Source organism: Accipiter gentilis, chromosome 9 (genome assembly GCF_929443795.1).
Source record: "Accipiter gentilis chromosome 9, bAccGen1.1, whole genome shotgun sequence".
Classification (NCBI taxonomy): Eukaryota; Metazoa; Chordata; class Aves; order Accipitriformes; family Accipitridae; genus Astur; species Astur gentilis.
Window position 1 is genome coordinate 35,100,772 of NC_064888.1, and position 19,368 is coordinate 35,120,139.

The 19,368-nt window shown below is 42.4% G+C and overlaps 1 protein-coding gene across 2 annotated transcripts in view; it reads left to right on the plus strand.

The window, feature by feature from the left end:
- The first annotated feature begins 14,107 nt into the window (after positions 1-14,107).
- TRUB1 (TruB pseudouridine synthase family member 1) overlaps positions 14,108-19,368 on the plus strand; it is a 29,566-nt gene continuing 24,305 nt past the window's right edge. For both annotated transcript variants that reach the window (XM_049809580.1, XM_049809579.1), the window contains exons 1-2: positions 14,108-14,280; positions 16,056-16,148. In XM_049809580.1, coding sequence (XP_049665537.1) covers positions 14,136-14,280; positions 16,056-16,148 — 238 coding nt within the window. In that variant the 5' untranslated portion in view covers positions 14,108-14,135. The remainder of the gene's footprint in view (positions 14,281-16,055; positions 16,149-19,368) is intronic.

Below are 19,368 nucleotides of genomic sequence, written 5' to 3' on the forward strand. Positions count from 1 at the left end.
TAATTCCAGATACCACAGCTGAAGCAAAGTAGGAGTAGGTCTGAATTTACATCCTGATCAAGAATTTACGGTTCAGGCCCAAAAGCATTGAGTCAAAGGACAATATTAATTTATTCCAAGGTCATACAGATCTCTGCCTCCTTGATTCATGTTCTCTGCTCCCAGCTTTCCAGAAGACCTGTGTAAAGGCCAACTGCTTAGTCTGAATGTCATGAAGAAGAATGAAGCAAATATGGTCACCCGTTCAAATTTTAGCTTCCTAGAGAAAGCTGGTAGTACATCAAACAGGTATTTATCTTGGATGCTGAGGGAAGGGAAAGGCATTTTGGTGCGTGGAGCAGCGGCTGAATGGGAAATCTGACATGACTACAAAAAATGGGCTTACGATCTGAAGCAAATGAAGGTCTGTCAATCAGATGAAATGTCAGACTCTGCTAAACTAAATGGGCTTGTTTATCACTGTAATTATGTAGCCTTACAATGATAAGGTATTATATATACATGTCTTACTCTGTGCCAGCAACTGTTCTGCAGAAACCCAGTAAATTTAATTATGAGAGGAAGAAAAAAATTCCTCTATTTCATGATCTATCCACCCCTGCAATGATTACTCTGGGGAAATTCCCACTGAAGCCAAGCAGATGGTTCCTACCTTGTTGTACGCCCAGCTTATTTTCTTTTAAGCTATGAAGTGGTTTACAATGCCATTTTTCTCTGGAGCTGCCTTGCATTTGGCAGACTTCTGACTGTGTGTGAATTCCTTTTTATTGTATATGTGAATGAACCACTTGGTTTCTTTTTTACCTCAAATAACAAATCCCACTTAGGATTCATATAAATAAGGACATGAATCAGCCAAGTATCTAGTCCCAACATGCTTTCAACAAGATGACTCCCACTGACTTTGTTACAAGGGAGTCAATAATCAGATTTAATATCACTGAGCCACATCGTCTCTGGTGCATTTCCAGAAACATGCGTATTGACTTCGTAAAGACTTGTCTATGGACCAATGTTATGTATTTCTGCTTCTGAGCAATCCCTTACTCCCTTTTTGCACGGATACACAAGTTTGCAGCAGACCCGAACAGATGTTAGTTCAATGAGGGAACTGCCTGGTTTCTCTGTACCTGCTGGTAACCTACATTGGTCCTGAGGGCAGGATGAAATATTCCTGTGATACTCTCCAGGGCAAACTTTGTCCTTGTGTCAGAAGCCAGCTCAAGGTCTACACACTGTTCAAGGGATCTACCCAGGACAGAGGTGTGGTATTGGATTGTTCTCAGCAGAAAGGTAAATTTCTGCTATTCCTCCTTTCTTCTCAAAAAAATTCCAGGCTAGCAGGGCTCTCAGAAGAAATATCATACAGGTTTCGGAAAACTGATGAACACTGACGATACCTCTCAAGAAACTTTTCTTTAAGTCAAATCTTTGTAAAACAAGAAGGGCCCAGATTAAAGGCTAAACCTAAATTGGCAGGTGCCTGGTCAGGGAATGGTGTATACTTTATCTGATTTGAGACTACGTAGCTCCAAGGAGTTCTTTAAAAAGAGATAAATCATTAATTCCCACAATCAGTTCAGAGCAGCCAGAAAAGAAGATAAAGTTCCTGTGTCTTTGTGCCACATATACCTCCAGGCACCTTCTAACAGATTTCTCTGCAGTTTGAATTCAGCTCTCTACTTCAAGAGTCAGAGACACAGAGGGAAGCTGTGTTTGAAAGCAAAGAAAATAGCTGAAATCTCTCATGAGATATAATTTAAAATGGACGTTGTTGGGGGGAGGGGGAAGTTATTTGCAAGCATTATGGCATATTTTTTCTCTGATATCCATTAAGAGCATGCATAATACCTGGATGACTTAACCTGTGACCATTATTTATTGTAACCTACTTTTTCCCCAGAGTGAATGCCTGAATTCGAATCTTCCATTTATCGCTAAGTGCACTTCTGGGAAGGATAAATAGAATAGCAAAGGCCTGAATCCGCAGGCAAGAAGCACACAGCAATCAAAACCAGAAAGTAGAAAAGTGGCTTTAAGTGTCCTCTTTGGTCCCTGAGCCTGGACTGGCTGTATAAGGCTGGCCCCAGTGGAAATGAGAAGACCCTGCAGCTTGCTCACTCCTCCGATAGTTTGCTTCAATCTCTCACTTTTTACTGTGGAATAAAGAACTCTGTTGCAGGCTTCGGGGAGAAAAATATTCACCCAGGAATGGCTCCAGTGCAGTGATTTGTGTGATGCAGTGATTTGCCACACAGCATCTTTGATGCAGAATTACTGTGATGATCAAAGCAAGTTTAATAAGCTCAGTGGTTTATAAGTGTTTGCAGCCCCTTCTGCCTGCCTGTAACCGGCCAGGATGTCTCCTTCACTTTGGACAGCAATGAAGCAGGGAAAACCAATAATAGCTCTGTGGCCAGCCTTCCCCCAGGCATGTTTTCACGCTCATCCTTCAATGGGAGGACAGATGGAAATATGAATTAGGAGTGGGAGACGTTGCCAACTCTACCCGTTGAGGGAAGGGCTTCTGAGGGAAGGTCATCCTTTCTATCTGTTCCCTGCCCCATGAAACCTCTGAAACAAGCTCAGAAGATTTTCAGAAACAGTTAGGAGTGTGCGCCTATGAACTGAAGCTCGGCCCACCAGCGTCATACAAGGCTGTTGCTTTGGCTGCCAACCCCAGGCACAAAGCACAGCTGATTTTGGAGATGTGATGGTGATTCTCTGATACACAAGCATCTTCCTGTGAGCATCTGGTCTGGCTCCACTATTGTTTTATGCTGGTCAGATAACGCGAAGATTTCTGGGGAAAAGCAAGTGTACTGTGTTGCTGAATCTCACAAAGCCCACAGTTTTCAGTGTTATAACAGTTGGACTTTGAAGCTAAATCTGGATGAATCCTTCTGAAGAGGAAAGCAAATCCTCTTTTAGTTGTCTGAACCATTAAGCTGTACTTAAAAGAATGAGGAAAAAGTCTCACAAGTCTTGTTTGAAACAATCTGCTGGTCTAGGTTTCATTCTTCCTCCAGCCGGTATTTCCTGCTCTCCAAAATGCAGGGGAAAGCTAAGGCATTATTTAATGGGATTTATCTGAGATAAAAGAGGGAACCTTAACTCTGCTATGGCACAAGGAGCGTGGGTGGCTGGGGCAGCCACACAGCTGGTACCTGCCCAGGAGTGCGTGCTGTGCAGACAGCCCTGGTGAGTGAAGAGCAGAGAGGCTGCTATTCCATAGATCTGCCACTGCCACATCCAAGACAAATCTAATTTAAGCTTTATTTTTGAGGATTTAAGTGGGGAAAAGCCTGGCCCTTGTTTTCTGCACAGACACTTGTTTTCTGAGGTAAGTTTCCAGCAGCTGGATCTGCTGGCCATGGAGCAGTTACAATAACTGTTCCACTATTGCTGAAAAATTACGTATTAATTTAATTAATCACAGATTTCCTTTAAAGTCCCTCTCTCCCATTGCCAGTATTGAATGGGCAGGTTCCCATATTAGCTTTCTGAGTTGCCGTTGTTTCCAGCAGTTCATCTATTCCAACTCTTTCCCCCTTAAGCTTTTTTGGACTGAAACAACTATAAGCTCCTTGCAATTCATTCACTGGGGCTCTCAGTTTGGCAGAGTATCAGACCGACGCCAGGACAGCCACGGCCATGGGATTTTTTTAAGGACGTTTAGTTCCTGCCATCTGTCTGTTGGCTCAACTCTGAGAAATTTAGATTGTGTTGCCTTCCCAAAGTTGTTTTTTTCCCCCTTGGACTGCTGTCAGGATATGCAATCTGTCTCTGTGAGTGTTCCAGTGAGACAGCACTTGAGATGTGATAAAATGCCTCCGATTCTTACATGTGTTACTATTTCTTAATAACAGGTGATGATAATGATGCATTAGCACGCACGTCTCCTGAAAGGCAATGAGTACAAAGAGGTCCCAAACTTCCTATGGGGACTTACTGTGTTTTAGGAACACCGTAACAACATTTTCTATGCTATTTCCTCATTTTGGCCTTTTAGACCAGGTTGTTTGGTCAAGCTGAGGTGTGGGAATGAGTGACTAGTTTTCGTGCTGCCACGCATCCAGACTGGGGCTTTCCACAGTGGGGCCATTTCACTCAGCGGTGCAGGCAATGAGGAGAAAGTGGGGGTAGATGCACTGCTTCTGGGTTCCTCTTGCTTGTGTGTAACATAGTTACACCCCACTTCATTTTTCATATTTATTTTCCCCTTAGATGTTTTGGGAGGAGGTGGTATTTCACTGATGCTCTGGTACCTCTCCCCATGAGCCTGGTTTTGCCCCATGTTGTTAGACAGCCAGGTAGTCTACAATAACACTTAGAGACGAACCTCAGAGCCAGTGCCCTGGGCACCTGGTCCAATTTGATGCTGGGCATATGTATGTACTCCATTAGAGGTTTAAACTCAGAAGTGGTATGTGAACCATTCCCGTGAGAACAGGAAATCTCTACTAGAAGATCAGATCAGAGGATGCAAGTCTCCTTAAGCAAGCTGTTCTTATAAAATTTCTGCTTTTGAGAAACTTGGGATACATCTGAACTGAGCTATATTTGTGGTCCTGTTTTCAGATATGACTTTTAAGAATGGAACATTCCCAGCGATGAGTCCGAAGGTATGACAGATTCTGTTTGTTTTGATAAATAGATTACAAGCCCACCAACATTTAAGATATGATTTTAGACTCTGCTTGAGGGCCACCTAGGCTTAGATTAGACCTTTTACCTTACCAAGTTTATTTACTTTAAAGACCCTAAAAATATTACACTGATAGTGTGTTTCTGGATATAACCCATATGAAAGAGACATTTAGTTTATAGAATGAAACCATAAAAATCTAAAAATGTGGGAGTGCAGCTAGTTAATATCTTTGTTCTTGTCTAATTGACAGTTTAAAAAAAATACTGTCTTAGCTAGAAAATATAATCACGACTTTAACAAAAGAGATCTTCCCAGTCTTACTTGATTGCAGGGCTCACATTTTGTATATTCAGCTCAAGTCTAACTAAATTACCTTTGTTTTTTAGCTGACTGCAGTATTTCTGCAGAGAATGATGATAAATTTGCAACAGATAAAAACTGGATGTTTTCAGTTTCAATAAAAATTAGTTATTTTTTAAAGTGGGAATAACAACAAAGAGGCACAAATTAGACAATGTAGGATTTAGATAAATTTAGGGTTACGACAGCTCTCCTGCCCTCAGCCAGTATAATGAATAATTTAGAGCCAAATTTAGGGGCAGTCCAGGACTAAAGTATTGCATTATCTAATTTCTGTTGTTACTCTGAAGTGTAAGCAGCAAGCTTATTAAATATAAATGGAGTAATCAGACAAATTCTATGACTGTGTGCGTGAGCTTCTCATTAATGTTTCACAAAGAAGCATCAAGAAAGACTAAATAGACTGCACTGGATTTAGAAGTAAAAAATATACTCCAGAACCAAAGTAACTTAATGACCTTCCTATGAACAAAAGGACTTAAACCAAAAGGATACCCAAGCAGAGTATCCTTATTGAAGCAGTAACTCAAGTAGATCATCTTTTGCACATCTCTGGTCACCTCTTGTTTATCATTTGCCAAAATATCATTGACACGGTACATCCATTTAGTACCTCTTTTCAATGCTACATTTATACACTGTTAGTCTCAGCCACCACAGCTTACGGTGATTTTATTACAACACAGGATGATTGCCGTAAACTGGCTTCTTAGTAGGACACAGAACGTACCTTCAAGCCAAGTTAGCAATTAGGGCATGATTTTGAGCATCCTTTACCTCTCACTGACTTCAACAGATAGCACTCCTGGGATCAAGCTCTTCAGCTGTGTAAGTGAACACTGCTTCAAAATGAACTTCTGAGCTAAAAGAAAAAAATACTTTGGCCTTTTTGCAGCTTTCCAGGATGGAGTTTTCAACATCTAACAGAGGAAAACATTATTTACTTTATTTTATTTTATTTTATTACATTTGAGATTGGATGCACTGATGTTCCTTTCAGAAGTAGAACATGAATCAGGGTACCATGAACAGCAATTTCTTCCCTCTTCAAACAGTTTAAACAGAGATTCAGATTAAGGGAAATCAGTTTAAAGTGGAAAAATCCAGACTGCCTTTCTAGGTGATATCAGATTTATAATTCTAGCAAATACGGTCTTTTTTCTAAGCAAAAATATTTCTGAATGAACTTCTCATTATCATTTCCCCATAGTGGTTACTACAAAAAGCAAACTTTCTCTTTGTCCATCTGACTAGACAATATCCTTACAAATCCTGCAAGATAAAACAGCCAATGAAACAATGATACAAATACATGACAACCTGGAAGAAATGTCAGAAAACTGACAAATACTCAACTCCATTTTACTTTCTTATTTTGAAGAAAAGTATAGGACTTGAGATGTGACAGGCAAAAATACAGTTTCATTTTAGGGTTGCTCATTGTCCATGATCAAGATATGGGATGAGATAACCCAGATGGAGTGAAATATTGATCTAGGTATGTATGCTGGTCAAAATATTTATTACTTTGTTCACACACACATGGTAAATATGGAATGTCATTTTAATGATCACAACCCAGAATAAAAAAGCAGAACACTCATCATCTTTTTGATGTCCTTATTTTTAACAAGGTATCTGTAAAATCAAAGTCTTTCTTCCCTCTGTGATTTTAAATCCAACTTTACGAAAACAAAAAGCAGACATTATCAATTTAATCTCACAGTTGGCAATTAGCATCTTTACAGACTCCAAAGCCTAAACAATTAAAAGTTGAATAATTTATGGCAAATGGAACAATTTCTGTCAACAGTATTATAACATGCATTAGAAATATACTTCACTGCCTGAAGCTGCTTGATTATTGATTCTGGAGTTCTCATTAGTGATGCAATTGGCAGCCCCCGCCCATAGGCAATGGCTACTTTTGTTTTTCTGCACTTCTAAATTAATTGGAACTAATCCATTGTTACTTGCGCTTATTCAGGGAGAGATTCTGTCACTAGAAGAGGACGGAGGAGGTGTGCTATGGTTGTGCTCATGCCAGCAGGTTATCTTCCAGGCAAAACCTGCCAGAATGGCCACTGACGTCCTGGCCAGAGAACACAGCAAACACCTTCTCAGCTCCAATTTAATTCTTGGGACAATGGATAGCAAATCTACAGCTTTGACCTTCTTATCATGGCTGTTTGCTTGGGCTGGTGATGTTTACAAGCCTCTCACAGCAAAGAAGGTGTTAAGCTAGGCAGATACTAAGGAGCAGTTGCAAGGGGTGAATGATCAGGTAGAAGATGAATACGGGGAGTGTGTCTTCCCTTGAAAGAGTTAGAGCCAAAAGGACTGAATCTTCCTAGGGCGCAAAGGAAAGGTGGCTTGGAGAAAACTGTCAGGTTAGCGTTAGGTTGAGAAAGGCGAGTTTCTGCCTGTGTGGGGGATGACTGTTGTGGGGATTTCTCCAGTTAGAGGAGAGATTCGTTGATTGAGGTCATGTCTGGGTGGAGATCATCTATTTATGTTCACACTCTTCTTGGCATGAAGAGCCTGAGATGCTTAGCCATTGCCCTTTGTAGGGTTTCTGGACAGCTGCTCTTCTTCAGTGTGAGGAGAGGTATTTCTTTCTTCTTATGGTAGACCAGAGCATTTAAGAAATTGTTACATTTTGGGCTGTAACTCCAAGACCCTAATGTGGAGTGAACCTTCATCTCTGTGCTTCTTCTAACTGCCTTTTGCAGAAATGCTTTATAGCTGGCTGTCTACTTTCTTGCTGTGAGTCACCCAGCGCAGGCCATTCTTGGGAAGGGTATGAAGACTTGTCAGACCAGGAGGAAAGACTAATAAGCAAATAATGACGTGTGCTTTCCTACTTCTGCAGAGTATTATTCTTTCCCCCAATAACATAACTTGTGTGCTTGTCCAATAGACCCCCTAAAAGCATCCATGGAATGGAAGATGGAGCACGCAGGGAGAAAGAGAACAACTATCAGGCAGCAGGCAGCTTCACTTGCAATACGTGAAGTGTCAGGCAGTCAGGTGAGGGCCTGAGACACCTGCTACTATCTCTCCCCAGCTCTGTTAATGATGCTGCATGATCTTACCGGTGCAGAAAGAGGGTCTCCAACTGTGCCCAGGACACCAAGCTTTGCACCTTGTAAAGAGATCAAAAACGTAAATCAGGTGCTACAAATTTTGGGAAGGAACCGAAAGCACAACAGAAGGTCTTGTTACCCCATACTATAAAACAACAACATGGCCATATTTTAACTGCTGAGTAAAATACTGGTCACCCCATATCAAGAAGGATGTTGTAAAATCTAAAAAGAGATGGAGAATTGTCCTGGTTTCAGCTGGGATAGAGTTAACTGTCTTCCTAGTAGCTGGTACAGGGCTATGGTTTGAGTTCAGTATGCGAAGAATGTTGATAACACTGATGTTTTCAGTTGTTGCTCAGTAGTGTTTAGACTATAGTCAAGGATTTTTCAGCTTCTTATGCCCAGCCAGTGAGAAAGCTGGAGGGGCACAAGAAGTTGGCACAGGACACAACCAGGGCAGCTGACCCAAACTGGCCAACGGTGTATTCCATACCACGGGACGTCACATCTAGTATAGGAACTGGGGGGAGTGGGGGAGGGGGATCGCCGCTCGGGGACCAGCTGGGTATCGGTCGGTGGGTGGTGAGAAATTGCCCTGCGCATCATTTGTATATTCCAATCCTTTTATTACTACTGTTGTCATTTTATTAGTGTTATCATTATTAGTTTCTTCTTTTCTGTTCTATTAAACCATTCTTATCTCAACCCACGAGTTTTACTTTTTTTTCCCCGATTTTCTGCCCCATCCCACTGGGTGGGGGGGAGTGAGCGAGCAGCTGCGTGGTGCTTAGTTGCTGGCTGGGATTAAACCACAACAAGAAGATAGTTATAATCATAATGAAGATTATAGCCAACAAATAGGCTCTGTCCGAGGAGTGACTAAATAGAAAGCTTCAGAAAGACTTAATAGGATTCTTCAAATTGAGAAGAGACAGACAAGGGGAGAGTGAGATATGATCTAAGGCCTTTGAAATCATAAGAGAGATGGAGGAAATAAATGAGCTAATTTTTCATTGTACTAGAATCAGGAGATACCTAGTGCTAGTCAAGGTAGCTCAAAATAAAGGACAAACTAAACAGGGCTCCTTCATACAACTTCCAACTAACTTGAGAAAGTCATTGCCAGAGAGTAAAAGCTGAATGTACATATGGCTTCAAAGCAGTTAGGCAGATTAGACAACGGATGGAAGATTCATTGATAATGGTTAAATATAACAGCCCACATTGAAGCTTTGGCTAAAAATACCTCCGATTGCTGACGACGAGAAGCTGGGTATGTAAGAGAAGAAGGAAACTCCTTGCAGTCTTCATTCTTATGCTTTGCTTAAGCATTTGCTACAGGCTTCAGTAGTGGGCTAGGGGCCTGAATCAACCCAGTTGTTTGTGCAGAGGAGATGGCTCTGACACTGCTGAAGCCAGAGCACATTGAATCTGGAAGTGCAGGAATGTTTTAGAAGAGAAGCTCTTAACTCTCTACAGACGGGGGCTTCATAGGCTTTAGCTTTCCTGTCAAGAAAATTACACAGTATTTATTTAACTTTGATGTGACCTTAATGTTAGATGTTGAAGGTGGCTTTTTTCTGTAGGTACAATCTGTTCCTTCATTCAAATGAGTAGGTGAGGAAAGGCCGTCATTTGAGGTGTTGGAGCTCAGGTATTCTCTTCACTGGGCATCCCTCTCACAAACCATTAATCAGAGCCTATACATGGGCTCACAAGCTGTGAATAAGTCGCCAAAGGGCTGATTATGAACACATTTATCTGAATGCTGAATTTGTACAAAGCCAGCGGAGAAAACAGGTATAAATTTGAACTACTAGTGAAGCTACAGATCTTTTTTTTTTTCCTGTCTCCCAGTATCTTCCAATCAAGATTGAATGTTTTTCAAAAAAACGGAATTCAGCTCAACTCATACTGCTGAATTTATTTTCTAGCCATGGCATTTAGCAGTTTCTCAGATTTAATGGTGTCCAGGTCCTTTTAACGTTATGTTCTGAATTTACAGAGGGGCAGGTTGGACTTGAATTGTCCATATAAAAAATCCCTCGTGATGCCTTCTTTCATATGCACATCTGGTGAGTTCTTTGTTGTTACTAATTAGGATGCAGCTTCTTGGAAAATTATTTCTTTGACAGCAACTGTAGTAAGAAACTGCAAATTTAAACAAGAACTGAGAATCCCACCGAGACTCTTATTAACAATATCAAAGATCTGCAGAATGTATTTTGTTTTTCTTCCCCTCAGCATCACTGAGTCTTCTGATTCCAGACCATGCTTAGTCCTCTGTTGTTACAGACACACCTGGGCATGTATCAGAGATTAAAAGTAACTTCCCAGTCCATAATAGACCTGTCCTCACTTACTAATGCAATATGTTTAGAAAGGGTCCATAAGGAGCAATTGAAATCATATCTGCATCATATTTCTCCATAGCTAGCTCTACACCATTTGTGACCTACCAGTTATCAGGAAAAATTGTTGTTCTCTTGTTTAGCTAACTGCCAGAACTGCATTTTACATAAAGAAGGAACAGCTAAAAACATTTCGATCCTACTTTATTCTGTCCAGTTCAACTCAAATTGACACTATAAATCTGCATTAAATCAGCTAACCAAAATCTCTCCTTGTCTAAACTATTCTCAATTAAAAATAATCCCTCTAATACCAGAGAAGCCAGAATGAAGGTGGAAGGAAAATATTCCTAAAAATAAACAGAAGCCTAGACATAAAATCCAAATTGGTGTAAATCTTAACTACTGATCTTGTTCTGAACAAAATACAAAAATCTGTTCATGAAATACTTGCAGTTTAGGAACCTTTTCTCATGGGGAGAATGACTAACAAAAATTGCCAAACCTAGGTTTAGTGTATGTCATGGGTAGTAATATCTTTCCTTTGCATGCAATAATTGACATTCTTTTTTCAAATTGCTGCAGTTCAACGAGATACTGAAGAACCTACTTTTGTTCAGAAGAACCACTCAAACACAATGAATTATGGCTTTGTGCCCATCTGAATGGGACCGACTGAACTAACAAGTTGAACAGTTATTTATCTACTCCTTATTATCCAAATAGATGGAACAGTTAGAGGAAAAAAAATTCTATGTATTCCAGGCTTTGATAGTTCCAATAACAGACAAAATTCCACTAGCTGACAAGGGAGCAGTTTACATGTCTAGGACCTAAACTTTCAAACAGCTGCAACTCTTTGTTTTTTACAGGAAGAACATGAGCCATGACTGACCTCCTCGCAATTATTTGCTCTGATTTGGATACAGACGATAAAGCTGGAATCATAAGGTGAACACAAATACAGAAATGGCCTGTTGCTACTGAATCTAAATGCTGTAATGCAGCATCATTTTCTTCTGCACTGTGGTCTGTGAGCATTACCTCAGAAAAAGCCAGTCTGAAAGCACACAAAGGAGTGAGCATCTTTCTGGAGAAGGTAGAAGGAAATGTTGCGTCTCTGTTCTGCACAAGCAAGTAACGGATTTCTCCTCTTCTGCAATGGTACTCATCTGCTGTTTGCACGTACAACAGCTACTACCCATTATCTCCTCTCTCTAAAGCATAATTGTACCAGATCCTTGAGGCATTACTTTGTGCGGTTCCAGTGACCTGAGTGGAGGATTTGGCCTGCCTCTACTAGACCTGTCATGTTGCATGCATAAAGCAACATCATCCTTTCAGCCATTTACTGAGCCCCTTTATTAAGGTTGCAAATAAAGTCAGTAACTCTAATCATGCTTTTGGTTGTTTTGGATCCTGGCTTGGCTAGGAATTGTTGGAGATAAACATCTCATTTCAGATAGGCTACTGAGCAGATGGTAATGACTTTTAATCGCAAGCAACACAAGGCAAACCTGAAATAAAGCCCCTGAGATGAACACTTTGGTACATCATTCCCACCATTTTGAATGCTGAATAACCTTGCCCCATGAAGAGAGCCATGTGTGATTTATGTACGCATATACTTCCAGCTAACTAAAATACTGACAGTCGTTAATAGTTTTTCACAATTCTTATTTTGGGCCCTTATCCAATGCCCACTGAAGTCAAAGCAAACCTCCACTTTCTAAGCCTTCAAAGACTCCATCTGGTGCAATAATAAAGTGTTGTGTTTTAATTGCTGATGCAGAAGTTTAGCAGACCTACAAGAACTTCCTGCTCAACACTAAAAATGAGAGTAGGGGGTAGTTTCTATAGACACCTGAAACCTTGTCCTCAAAAAAACCCCAATAAAGCCCCAGAAAAAAAGCTTTTGGCAATTTGTGGAAACAGTACTGGGGGTCAGACACTGACCTTCAGCTCATGCCCTATGCCTGTGTCAGGTTAATTACATCATTTTAGACAATTCTGTGCGTAGGTCAGTCTTGAGAAGGCAGTACAGGGAGTTTTTTAACAGGCCCTGTCTGCTGCTGCATTATTGGAAAGCTGAGGTGCTCTTTGCATTAAGGATGTCTTTATGCCAAGAGTGGAGTTCTCATTTCTGCATAATCTCCCCCTGATCCTTTGCAATGTTTTCAGAACAGTCTGCTGACCCAACGATACTGCTGGCCATTACGGTGTGACAGGCTTGCATTTCAGTCCTTGGGCTGCAACCTCCTTGCTCAGAAACTTACTAACACCATTTCTTAACGGTCATGTTTAAATAGTTTTGCTTGAGCCCACTTACAGAGCAATCCGTGCTTAAGCTCTTTGTAGCAGGGAATTGGTGAGAATAGTTTTCGAATAGTTAGCCTGACTAAACCATGTCTGCAACAAAAACTCCATCACAGTGTACAACGTGCCTTCCACAACTCTGCTTAAATTTTAACTCCATGTGAATCAGTAGCAATTTTCCTGCTGACCTTTTACCCAAGCGTGCCTTTGCCATTTTATCTACTGGAGAAGGACTCTGACACCTCGCTTCCATGCCCTGCAAAGACGGCCACCTGTACCACTCACCAGGGAATCCACCCTCGCGACTTCTGGTAACAGCAAGTAATTCCACAGCCAGATTACGGCTACGTAGATAAGGCGCCTGATGAATAATACGTGCAAGGGGCACGCGGGGGAGGATGGTCGGCGTTGCTGGTGGCAGGAAGCCATTACCATCTCACGGACGCGGTGGTGGCAGCCTGCAGCTGGAAGCTCTGGGCCCCGCGCAGCTGCTGTGGAAGGCGTGAGGAGGCACGGGGTGAGCCGCTGACTCTGGTCCAGGCTGAAAAACCACACAGGGACCTTGACACTGCTCTGTACAGAGGCAGCCATTGACTTCAGCGGGAAGATTTGCTTCTCTCAAGCTCCGGGAAGGACTGGGAACATGCATAGTCCTTAGCTAACCACGTATTTATTTCCCCGTAACAGCATCTCCTCACGGTTTCATCTGCAGGCTCTTACAAACGACTAAATGCAATGCATGAATGAAACACGCAAGCTCTCGGTGCCTTGCTCAAGCACAGCTTGCTTAAATGCCTTGCGAGCGTTGTCAGAGAGATGAGTCTGTACAAATCGAGCCTGAAGAGGAAAACCCACACGCTGCGCCTCCGTACGGAGGCGAGAGATTTGAGAGAGAGAAACCTGCCTTCCCAGTACTCTCTTAGATGACACGCAGGAAGGCGGGAAGATTAACGAACTCAGCCGCTAGTCAGCAGAACATAACTCTGTCAAGTTGGGCAACGAAGGTACGACGACTAACGTCGTGCCGGCTGAGGGGCCACGCACCGGCTAGCGACCTTCCCCAGCGGTGACCGCAGGGAGCCCCCCGTGTCCGGTGGCGATACCTACAGCCACCCCGTTTGGACTGAAGGGCCCCCGGCGGCAGGCGTCCCACCCGAGACACCCCACCGCCCCGCCGGTCCCTCCGAGGCGGCCGTGCCGCTGACTGCCGGGGTACCCGGCCGCCTCCCCTCGGCCGCCTCCCCTCACGGCCTTCCCGCCGCGGCCGGCTCGTCGGCGGACTACATTTCCCAGCGGCCCCCGGGCGGGGCGGAAGGCGGGCGGTCGCGGCGGGACGGCTGCCCCGGGTCGGCGGGGCCTGCCGGGAGCATGGCTGCCCGGGAGGCGAGAGGCGTCGTGCTGGGCAAGGCCGCCGATAAGCTCTTCTCTCTGAGCGGCCTGTTCGCCGTGTACAAGCCCAAGGGGCCCACCTCGGCCGGCGTGCTCAACCTCCTGAAGGAGAGGCTGCTGGCAGGTAGGCGGGCTGCGGGCCGGGGGAGGCGAGGCGAGGCGAGGCGGACTGAGGTGAGGTGCAGGCACCCCGAGGTGGGCCCGGAGGCCCGTGGTGGGGTTTTGGTGGTCAAGCCAGGAGATCGTGACAGGGAGGCGGGCGTGGGCCCTGCCTGCTGTCCCAGGGCAGGAGCAGGCCGGCCTGAAGGGAACATGCGCCCAGTCCTCGAGTGTTTTGGCCAGGGACGCCCTGCCCGGCATGGCGGTGGGACGGGTGTCAGGCGGTAGCGTGCGTTCATTAGGCTGCTGGCACCACAACCCCTGTCAAGCCACTGCACCCTCTTTCTCAGCATTCACAGAATAAAGGAGGACTAGGGTTTCTTTTTTTTTTTTTTTTTTTTTTTTTTTTGTGGTAGTTCACAGCTGTGGTGTAGCCCAGAATGGGGGAATGGAGTCGTTGCTGGATACGTTCTGGCTTGCTGTGTGAAGCTGCTGGGCCCCTGCGAGACTCGGTGTGTTGGTAGCTGTAAGGCCATATTCACCACTTGCTTCACCACTTTGAGGCAGGCATCTGTTATTGCCTAAGGTACAGCGTGATGTGAGCCTTTGCTTTGAATGGGGATAAGATTTGCCCCAGCAGAAAGCTCCAGCCCTGCAGTGCACAATGCAGGGGATCCCAGCTTGCTTGGAGAGCTGTTGAGCATGGTCCCAGGGACAGTGTGCACCCATCTGCCACAATGGGCGTCAGCAGCATCTCTGCAGCACAGCACTGGCAGGATGTTCTGCTTCACTCCCACTGCTGTTTGCCATTAAAAAACCCCAGCCACCAAATGAGTGAAAAATACAGTGTTTCGAGGAGTTTGAAAGTCCTGGGCACAGTCTGCTTTTTCTGAATGCAGGGAAACCTGGGTGTCAGATATTAGGGGAAAAAGTGTGATCGTTGTAAAGGTGTGAAGGACTGCAGCCTAGATTCTTTTTATAATGGATATGGGGACTTGATCATCTAATCTGGGTTTTTTGGCACTGGCTGATGAAGTGAGAACATACTTTCAGAGTGGTGAGTGATTATTCAGGCTCATTTACTCTGTAGTGAACTGTAGTGTAGGCACAGACTTCAATTCAGCTTTGTATGGAAGAGATTTAGCCAGAATCACGTCTGATTCCCTGATGTGAAAGGCATAATAGAGAGATTATAAATAGGTAAGGGAGCTTAGAGCATTTGTCATATTTAATACTAATAAATAAGGGGCACTCGACTCTGCAGAATTCCTGGAGTCATCAGCTGCACAGGTAGTACAGTGGTTTGAGATGCTCTAACAGCTTGAAAGCAGCAGTGAGCAAGTTCAGTTCATTGTAGAGTTTCATAGGGCTACATACAGGCAAATAAACATGACCCATTACATGGAAGTAAATACAATAGGAATTGCTCAGATTATGTAGCATAAAATTTGTTTATAATAGATGATTTCAGGAACTCTGCTAGTTCTTGCATGCTTTGTTAATGAAACTTCTCAGGTGAACTGTCCACCAAGGTTTTCTAGTATAATTTTCTGAACATCTAGTTATACTGGTACGTAAGACTTCATTAGAGTCTAAGTGAAAATAGCTTGCAAATTGTTTGGGGTTGGGAGTAGATCTAGATGAAGCATTGGTCTTATTCAGTACAGCAATTTCTGGACTACTAATTCGTAGTTTAAATATTATTTTTTTAATCTCCTTTAGCAGTCTTGAAATACGTGCTATTTTTTCCTATGTTCTAAGGTTATCCTATAATGCTTCCTTTCAATTTCTTATTTGCAGAAGCTGGTGTGCAAACAAATGGGAACAAAAGAAATCAGGTTTTGAAAATTGGACATGGTGGAACTTTGGACAGTGCAGCAGCAGGAGTTCTGGGTAATGAAAAATATAAATATGGTCATCAAAGGATGATTTGAGGAAACATTTTTATGCCTATGTGCAATCAGAGGTAGAGGAACAATTTGGGATATGCATGGCAGGCTTTATGGTTTTGGGGGAAGGACAGGTTACTATGGAAGAGTGGTCGGGGTTAAATTTCCTCTGCATATACTTTTACATGCATGTAATCTGTTTGTTAACAGAAGGCTATATTCCACACCCCACCCCAGTCCTGAAATAACTTGTGGGTTATTACATGAAAATACAGACTCTTGTGTAATGAATTCTAAATTACCTGAGAAATTGATGGCTTTTTTTACTTAAGCTGGGGGATTTATAGTCATCGTAATTTTCTAAAGTATTTGTTCTTAAACTAATGCTTTTCTGGGATTTTGAGGGAGCCTTTTGGGTTGTAATACTTGCCAAATGAAAGATGTATAAGAGCAATTCAGCTGCTGCTTTTTTTGAGGCTCAGCACAGAAACAGTTTTTGTTTCCTGTCCTGTCTTGCATCGTAAAGAGGAGTCACCAAAGAGATTTTGTCTTTTAATTTTGATAGCAATCCATTTATTGAATTCCTTTATTTTATTAAGGAGCAGGATGTGTCAGTTGCTGGTGTTGAAAACTCAGCTGTGGCTGTGGCCATTGGGCTGGATTATTCTCATATCATACATTGTCACCAACAGTTTTGTTGATAAGTAACATGCAAACTACAGCTTGCTTGAATCATAGCCTTGTACCTGTATTTGGCTAGAAGAAATAACGGCAACACTTTTTTGGTATTGAAAATTAACAGGTACAACTATGAGTATACACTGAAAGTAAATCCACTGAGTTTTGATGTAATGATTTCTCAGGAAGAGCTGTGCTTCAAGGGGGTGTTGTTTGCTGAGAGTGTTGCTGGTAGAGGCCTGTAGGCTGGTAATTGTCTGTCACCTGTGAACATTGCAAAATGTAACATTTTTGGGCTAGAAGTAAGCTCATTTTGTTCCAATTTCCTGTACTGTGTGGCTGCTCACTGGAGAATACTGTGTGTATTGCCGAAGCGGACATTTTGCTTTTACACAGATGTTCCCTTTGAGCATGCTACTGCTCATTGTGGGAAGTCAACAGCATTGATCCATAGGAAAAGAAAAATCACTCGTGCTTCTTAATTGCTTCTCCTACTGTTCTCTGATATCCAGCAGTCTCCAAAGCCTGCTCCTGTGGCATGACAAAAAGTATTTGGGCTTGATGTGCTTGGTAAAGACAGAGAAGTGCATCACCTTAATGTGCTATGGATCGATTAAGAAAAGGCACAGGATCTTTCATTCCACTGCCATACAAAACACACAGAAAAAAAATCAATGTTAGCTAGATTGGGAAGGACAAAACTGGAGAGGAGTGGGAAAGGGAATGTAACCGGATTTCTTGTGGGTTTGGGTAAGATAATGAGGAGAGAGGGGAGGACACAACAGAAACAAGTTATTCAAAAAATGTGTCCTGCTGTTTGTGATAGAGCGGTGGGGGAGAAGGCTTTCTTTCCTCATGGACAGTAGCATAATAGAAGTATTTAGTTTCTGGAACTTCTAACCTTTCTTGATCTATACTGCTGTTGCCCAAATTTTATGTACTGCATATCTATAACTTTGTTCATGGGAATTAGTTGATACAGAGTCTTGCTTAGTGTGCCAAGTGTACTGGAAATAAGTGGGCAGTGCTTGTCATCAGAAAATATACTTTTATATTTCTTTTCCTACTGACAGCAAATGTAGATGAGGAAGGACCTTGAAGACAGAGGTCAGTGATCTATGGCATGTAAGTGAAAGGCAGCTTACAGTCCAGGTGGCATGTGATGGTCCTGCACCACTAGGAGCCTGGAGCAACGGCTGTCTGAGAAGGAAAAATCTTTTGTCTGTCCCCATCTGTGGCTTCCAGTGCATTTGGAAGCTGGTGGGACTAGGACTCAACTTCTTAACGTTACGTCTCATATTTCAGACACAAGAAGCAAGGAACTGTAGGTCAAGTCTTAGTGAAAATCTTCTTTTAATACCAGTCTAGGGCTGTGGTTCCAGTTTAGTGTTTCTTGCTGTACAATGGGAATTGTAAACAATTGGCTAGTTTCTATATGGCAGTTGTGAATTATGCTTCCATAGTAGAAGAAAAGATGAAAAAGTATCAAAATAAAAAATTCAGTTAACCCTTGTTACGCTCAGTGTAGTCTGGCAAGTTTAGTTTATGTCACCTTTCAATAATACACATGCTAAACAAGCTGATGATTAATGGGGAAAATTGTTAGTGTCTTGTTCACAAAAGCATTCAATGTCTCTTTAAAATTATTCTATTGACTCTCTTGATGCTCTTCAGCAAACTTCAGCTTAGCAGTTATGTTGAAGTGTCAGTGATGTCATCACATTGCAAGAAAAGTGCTTGGTTATAAAGTTTTATCTGTGTGCTTATCTCCTTTTCTCAGCCTTGTTGCAGCTCTCCCCTATCTGGCAAATATGACAGGAACAGGCTGAACTGAAGGTACACAAAAGCACAAGCACAAGGGCATCTGTGACTAAAAACCCTCAGGAACAAGAGGAGAAGTAATCGAGAGTAAGAAGTAATCTAATGAGTCTCAGAGTGTAAAGATTGAGAAGCATTATAGCACAAGTATTTGTTTAAAAAAAAAAAAGTTCACTGTCAGTTTGATGCTTTTGGTACTGGCCTCTGGCTAACACAAAGCTGATTTCCTGCAAGCTCCCTTAACTCCTGTAGTTTTATTAAAATCAAGGACATAAGCTGTTGGGTATTCCATGAGTTGTACACAAAACTAATTTCCTTATAAAATTTTTGTTGTTTCTTTGAATTGCTGTATGTGGAGAAAATCAATAGGAAAACATATTCAAGGAAAGCACCCTACTGTAAAAAGCTTTAAAGTAAAATATAAAATAGAGCTCTTTTTCTGTGTCTGTCTTTTATGAAAAACTGATTGCTGTTTTGCAGAATACTGGTTTAAGATTGAAAAGATGGTAGTCTGTACATGCACAATAATAGGAAGGTTTGATTATAAAAGATTTTTGATAGAGGCAATTGGACTTTTTGATTATTTTATTTTCTTGCTGTAAGCCTGATAAACAATTTCATTGTGCTATCTTGGCTGTATTACTCTTGGTCACTATCAACCTTTAACAGGGCTATTTAGTTACAGTGAAGGCTAGATTCATTATTAGTGAGCCATAGCCTTCATCAAA